The following is a 7,296-nucleotide window of genomic DNA, read 5'->3' as shown; positions in this document are numbered from 1 at the left end:
GAATTATTTGCCAATTAAGCAACACTTAGTGTAATCCGTGCTGAATGCCACATTTTTAAAAAAATTAAAAATTTAAAAAGCAACAATGAAAATTAAGCTTTTTACAAATAATTATATGCAACTTTATATATTATCAAAAAAAAGCGAGTTAAATTTAATAGTAACACAGACAAAAGGTAGCATTGGCAATAATCTATATATATGCAACTATTTTTTTTTTTTTTTTTTCAAATTATAGCAATTTTTAGCGACACATGTGTGGTTAAAGAAATAAAAAATTAATTATTGCTGTTACTTCATACTATAAAAGCAGTTTAATAATAAAATAAGAATGTTTATAATAATAGGATAGCATAAATTTAAAGAGAATATAAACACTAAAAGCAAAAAACGTAGTAAAAATGCTGTTAACTACAGAAAAATGTTCAAACAGGTTTAATATTTCAAATAATTTACGCTATATGAAAGCTCTCAATATTTTTAGATCATAGCTTTCTGGTTCTCTGAAACTAATACTGAAAAAAAATTAAATAATTCAAAAAATTTTTAAATATTTTTAAAATTTAAATAGTGAGCTTTCATGCCAAATAAAGCCCTCATGTAATATATGAAAGTTTTTTATGGGGACTAGTGCAGTTTTTATATGCAGACCAAAAGTTTAAAAATTAGAAAATCCTAAAAACTTTTTAAAAACATTCATTATTAAGCTTTCAACAAAAATTTCAAAGCTCTCTTCTGACATGCTACAAAGTTTTTATACTCAAATGAAAGTTTACAACTTTAAATAATTCAAAAGTTTAAATTATTGAGCTTTCATTCAAGAACACAGCTTTTGAAAATACTTTTAAATGTAGAAAATGTATTCAAATGAAAATTTTTACCGAAATGTGATGAAAGTCAAATATTTTTTCTTAACAAATAAGCGAAAGTCAAAAATTTAAGCTTTAATGCATGAAATGATGGGAAGTATATTATGAAGTACCACTAAGTCACAAATACTAAGGAAAAGTAAAACTACTGACTAGCTGGACTTTCTGTGAAATCACTCAGAAAATTTTTAAATATGCAACTTTCACTTAATAAAAGCTTTCACGTCATAGAGTCATAGAGTATTAAGAGAAATTTCACTACCTACAAAGACACTAAGTGTAGTATTATATAAAAATTAAAAAGTTGGCGAAATACTCCACTTTAAATAAATTTTTTTGAAAGCTTGCGTATAAAGTCCTGTTTGCATTTTCTGTTGAAAAAATAAAATCATTTACAAACAAAAAACAAAATACAAAAGGACATGTATAAGCGCAATCGATTCTGTATAATTTTCAAATATTTGATGTAAGCTAAAGCTTGTTAAAGCTTTAATAAAAACGAAAAATAAATTATAAACGGGGTTTCGCTTGGTGAAAGCCACGGCTTATTAAAGCATTCGTAAAAAATTTAAAACTTTCACAAACGTAGTTTTTATGTTTTCATGAATATGAATGACATTACGTTTGAGAACATATTTTTGGTGAAAGCCAAACATTTTAAAAGCTTAAGCACATATTTTTTGTCGTTTTAAAATATTTTAAAGCATATTGTGTGAGCATAAGCTTTCAAAACTTTTTGAAGCAAGGCAAAAGTTTTAAAAGCTTTAATACATAGTGCTAAAATATTTATAGACATATTTTACTTACTGTTAATGGAAGCTTTGAAAAATCTTGTCTAACCTGTAATAAAATTTCAGGCTAGTAAATTGTTTTGAGATTTCACTTTCAAAAATTTAAACTTGTGAAAGCTCTTTTAAAATTCTTAAAATTTTGGTTAAAACTCTTTTCATATTTTTGGACTAAGCCTAAGCTTGTGAAAGCTTTCATAAAAATCCTGAAATTTTTTGTTTAATTTTTGGTGAACGTTTTAATAGTTATTTTTAGTTTTTATGTTTTCTATGATCGCAAACAATTATGCCATAGTAAATTAAATTGAGCACCACGTTCAAATAATATTTTTTTTTTTTTTTTTGAGGTAAACAGAAAATTATATAACATTAATTAAAACCCAACAGCCAAATCCGCATTAATTGCATTAATTAATAATAATTTTGTGTATATATAAATGTGTAGCGAGCTTTCAGCTTCACTTATCTGTCGAGTGAATTTTCAATTGCCTTAAGACAGCTATGTTTGTTAACGAAATCTTTTATTGCTTCGCTAATTATAATAATATACAAAAAAGACGAAAACCAAAGAAAATGTTTAATAAATAAAATTTTCCGTATATTCCAATTTGTGAAACTAAAAATAATAAATGCAAAATCTTGATAAAAGAAATTAAATATATAAAGTTAATAAAATTTAAGTCATATATGGTGAAACAAAATAAAATTTAGAATGTAAAACTTCTTGGCACACATGCTTCAAAAGTATTGGCAAATTAACAAAAATATATATACAGAAATCGCTAACTCACATAATTTCCAAAAGAAGATATTAAATTAAATAAATACTGCAGAAATTATGCAGTAAAATGTCGCAGTAAAAAATCTTTAAAAAAAAATAACAAAGTATTTAGTCTGAATAAAGCTACAGCAAAGCGAAAATTCCGATTGATGGTCAAAAAAATAATAAAAACGAAAATAAAGCGGATAAGAATATGCTATATCCATGAAATTAATTATATTTCAAACTATTTAGAGCAAAAACAAACACATACAAAATATAAAAAACAAAATAAAAAATATAAAAATTCTGAAAAAACAAACAAATGTCATCAAGCTTATCTCAAATGAAATAAATAAAACCCAAATATGTAAAAAACAAAAACAACCATCTATTTGAAGAGTCTTCTGTTTATTTCAGATTATAGATAGTTAAATAAAAGGCAAGTATGCGGAATAAAATTTATTATAAGAATAAAAGCTTTCATAGAATCAATTTAATCAGCTTTCTCATGTCCGTTCTTTTGCTTGTAAAATTATCAAAATATCTTTAAATTTTTATAGACATTCTTCTTCAACAATTTAAAAGCTTGCTTGGGCAAAACTTATTCAAATATTACAAAAATCTTAAAGCTTGTGTGGTTATAGCTTTTTCAAAATTTAGCAAAAGCTGTGTTTCCTTTTAAAGCTTTCATATAAAATCAAAACATTTTATCAAAAGATTTCTTAAAATGCATATTGCTTGTTAAAGCTTTCATAAAGAATCTGGACATTTTTATAATGAAAGCTTTTACAAAAATCTTAAAGCTTGTGCGGTCATATCTTTTTCAAATTTTAGCAAAAGCTTTCTTAAAATATGTATTGCTTATTAAAGATGTCATATAAACTCTGCATAGTTTTATAGGCAAATTTGTGATGATAGTAAAGTTTTTTATAAGCTTTTATAAAAATCTTCTTTAAAATTTTAGTAAAATATACAAAATCCTTAAACTTTCATAGACATTTTTATGGTAGAAACTAAAAATGATGAAAGCTTTTACAAAAATCTTAAAGCTGGTGTGGTGAAATATTTTTCAAATTTTAGCAAGAAAGCAAGCTTTTTAAAACATCTTAAAGCTTGTGCGGTCATATCTTTTCAAATTTTAGCAAAAATTTTCTTAAAATATGTGTTGCTTGTTAAGCTTTCATTTAAAAACTGAACATGTTTATGGGCATATTTGTAGTGTAACAGTTGTAAAAGATTTTATAAAAATCTAAGAACTTACTTGTTCATATACTTTTAAATTTTGGTAAAAGCTTTTAAAACATTTAAACTTTTTAGTTTTTTGTCTTGAATTTTCAAAATCATAAAATGGTTATATCTAATTTTACATATGGTATACACGGTGTAAGTAAAAATAGTTTGCATTCAGGCGCCAGAGCTTTCTGAATTCTCCGATTTTAAGAATTGTATCATTATCACAAGATTTGTCGCAATCGCTGTAGAAATCTATAAAAATATGTATTAAATTTTGCAAAGCATCATAGCATACACACAGGCTTACCGACATAATTAGATGCAAGTCCAACACAAAGAAATGCTGAGCGGTCATCTCGATGCGCTGCAGCTGTAATTGCGTGGAAAACTGATACACTACACAGCTGTAGCGTTTCATCGCTGGCGTTGATCTTACAGTAGCCAATTTGCTGACCAAATCTGTTATGATGGCGCCCTAAAAGCATGCTAAATTTTTAACGCATTTTATTAAAAGCTTAGCATTTTACACACCAACTGTTTACAATTGCCGCAGACATAGCACAGATGACAAACTATCACACTAAACGGCAAAGCCGCCGGCATGCCCACTAAATAAGTGTAAGGCGAACCGTAGCCATCCAAACCCAGCAACGACCAATAGACGTGACATGTGAAGTCCAGCATGTAACTCGAAATGATGCCGAAAAGTGACCAGCCGGCAAAGTCGTTGAAAAGCTGCACAGCTTTGAAGATCAGCGTATAATTCTCTTTGATTGCCAACAGAAACTCCAAAGACTCGAACCGCTCATAGTTAATATCCAACAGCTGACTGGCGGATGAAGTACGGCAAGCGACCACCTGTCGCAGCTTGACACACACACAATCCAAATAGTGACGCAAGATGCGCGCATAAATCAATAGCTGTAGTATGCGTACGCGTAACGTAACGATGGTCCAAGCGGCATGCCAGTAATAACCGATATCGTTGAGCCACACCGAAACGACGGTGAATACGCAAATTCCCACCACCGACAGCAGTATTAAAGAGAAGAGCAGCAAACGTAAACTGTGCAGCAGCGCGCTCTGTCGCGTATTGCATTTCAAGCGCAACTTCAGTGACACATCGATTTGCTGCAACAGCTGTAGGAATGACTCATGCTGCTCACGCTTCCACAATGCCGCTATAAAGATGGAGAGATGTGTAAGCACCTGCGAAGTGTAGACCAAAGTCGCAACCAACCAGGTAAGCACGAAACCGTGCTCAATCTCACGCGCATACAAACCGTGTAAGTAGAGTACGCAAACAATTACGGCGAGTGTCGCCAAGTAGAGACGTTGCAGTAGATAAGTCAAGCGCGTAGCCCTCTCTTCAGTCCAAGCCAATTGTCTTTTGATTCTCTTTCGTGACAGCCGTTGCCAGTGCGGCGCAGTGTAGTGCTCCTGTATGGGTATCACGTAGATGCCGAAAACAGCGCATCCGCGTAGCCAAAGCCGCAAACACTCTTCCATTTTGTGAGTGAATGCCTGGCTTTGTAGCTTTCGGGCGTTTATAAGTGTTTCACAGGCAGGTGAAATGGTCGTGGACTTGAGTATTCTAAGTAATTTTTCTTAGCCATTTTATGCAATTAATTGCTTGAATTTGCCGGTAATTAACGCTGCAATGGACTTAGACAAATGATGGCACTAAATAACTTGCAGTAATTTGCTTCTAAAGACAATTTATTAGAGGATATAGCGGAATTTTTTTTTTTAATATTAGCAAGTAGGAAAATTTACGAAGAAACACTCCATTAGCTCTTACTAATTACTATTTCAACGCATACTCATACACAGATTCACTAAAGTTTTCAATAATTGCTTGACTCTAGATGTATCATATATGATTGGCTCGAAAACTTTCATGGAATTTAGCTTGACTCATCCTGTGGGCAATAAGTCTGAAAATTCTAACCAGGTTTAATAAGGTTTTTAGTCATTCCAGGACTAGTTAGAAATTTCGTACTCAATTTTAAATGATCCTCATAATGATCAAATTCGGGTATTACGGTCCGCTCTGTTACAAAAACACTCTTTTAGAATATCCGTAGAATAAGCAGTCTTTAAATCTGGTTGCATTTCGATTACATAGACCCATTTGTTGTGGAAACGGAGTCACAGTTACTACATTCCTTGCTTTCAAACAGCATTTTGGAGCTCTTGGAGCTTCGGCTCTGAAGACGTCAACTCAGTGGGTATACTAGTATAAACACCAACAGGGGGATGACCAGCTCTTAATGCACAATGTAAGTCATTACCAGATAACGAAATCGGGACGATATAGATGTCCCAGGACTCAAATCTATAGAATTCTCAATCGTAATATTCTCCAAATAACTTTCACGAATACCGCCGAGTTGACAGTCTTTCAACGGAATAAGCCCGGTCCGGGAATGGGATGACAGTGCTATATTCCTCGTTTTCAGACAGCATTTGGCTGTTCGGGAGGTATCAAATCAGCCAGTGTCTGCTAACACCCGCGGGAGGGAGTTGAGCTTATATACCAGGAGTGCAGCGAGTACTTACTTCAAGTAGTGTCATTTGGAGCCTTCCCTCTTTGCCTTAACAATTTTCTGGGAAGCTTTCGTCTTTCTGTATCTGCTTTCTGCATTTTATAATGGCCTTTTCATGAGTCTTTCTCTTTTATGTATTTTCCTTTTTTTGCTGAAATCTCAATACGGATTTCACATAGAATCTCCAACCCATCACAGAATTCATACGTCACACAAATTACAAGTTACTTTATCAAAAAGCTGTATGTAAGCATTACCGGAATGAGAGTCTTTTCTCGGGTAAAACTTTCTCAGTACATTTCCGACACCAGTCAAATAATTATCATATAAGTGCCGAAACCTTCAAATAACCATTGCAGATATTAACACTAAGCTTTCTGCAAGTCCATAATTATATAACCGCAACTGCAAAATTTTACTGGATGTTAACCTCATACACCATCATCAGCAGACGGAGTCTACCACTGAAGAAAGCACAACAAAGCACGAATATACATCAGCATGACAGAATCTATTTTACACTATATCATAATTGCGTACCAAGAAGAAAAATCTAGAGTTCATAAAGTTAATATTCAAATAAGAATTCCCTGATCCTGGGATTAGCAAATGAAGTAAGCCGGAAAGCCGTGAATGAACTTGGCGTCGCCTGAGTGCACCCGGCAGGATTCTATAGTGCACATTTAAGAAACTATTTTTGTCGCTACAAAATAGAAAAATCATATCAGACTCTTACCACATAAATGTACCTTAGCTATTCGTAAGCAAGTCACATGTTGAGCTGCCAACTTTCGTTCTATAGCCATTCAAAGCTCAACCCCTTTCAGTACGCTGCCTTGCTCTCCCCAATACATATATGTGTTTGTTAACTTCAACGACTGTTTACTGTACCTACAAGGCGTTGAACAAACTCCCCACAGTGTACAGCTTATCTTTCTGTTGATTGAAATCGCTTATTTAATTACAATACATATTGGACACACCACAACTGCAGCGGTAAATTTTCCACCAGCAACTTTGCAAACGCGAAATGGAAAGACAGCTGCGCGGTTGGTTGCGCTCCTGCACATATTTCGGCATCTACGTAGGCGCTT

The 7,296-nt window shown here is 32.5% G+C and overlaps 1 protein-coding gene across 1 annotated transcript; it reads right to left on the bottom strand.

The window, feature by feature from the left end:
- Positions 1-3,824: 3,824 nt before the first annotated feature.
- On the bottom strand, positions 3,825-5,162 carry LOC108972359 (putative gustatory receptor 39b). The gene is made up of 3 exons (XM_018938912.1): positions 4,185-5,162; positions 3,961-4,128; positions 3,825-3,905 (listed from the first exon to the last, which is right to left on the bottom strand). The coding sequence occupies exons 1-3, from the start codon at positions 5,160-5,162 to the stop codon at positions 3,825-3,827; spliced, it is 1,227 nt and encodes a 408-aa protein (XP_018794457.1).
- Positions 5,163-7,296: the final 2,134 nt, after the last annotated feature.

This window comes from Bactrocera latifrons, unplaced genomic scaffold (genome assembly GCF_001853355.1).
Source record: "Bactrocera latifrons isolate USDA-ARS-PBARC rearing strain unplaced genomic scaffold, ASM185335v1 scaffold_4, whole genome shotgun sequence".
Lineage (NCBI taxonomy): Eukaryota > Metazoa > Arthropoda > Insecta > Diptera > Tephritidae > Bactrocera > Bactrocera latifrons.
This window is presented reverse-complemented; position numbering and strand designations above follow the sequence as displayed.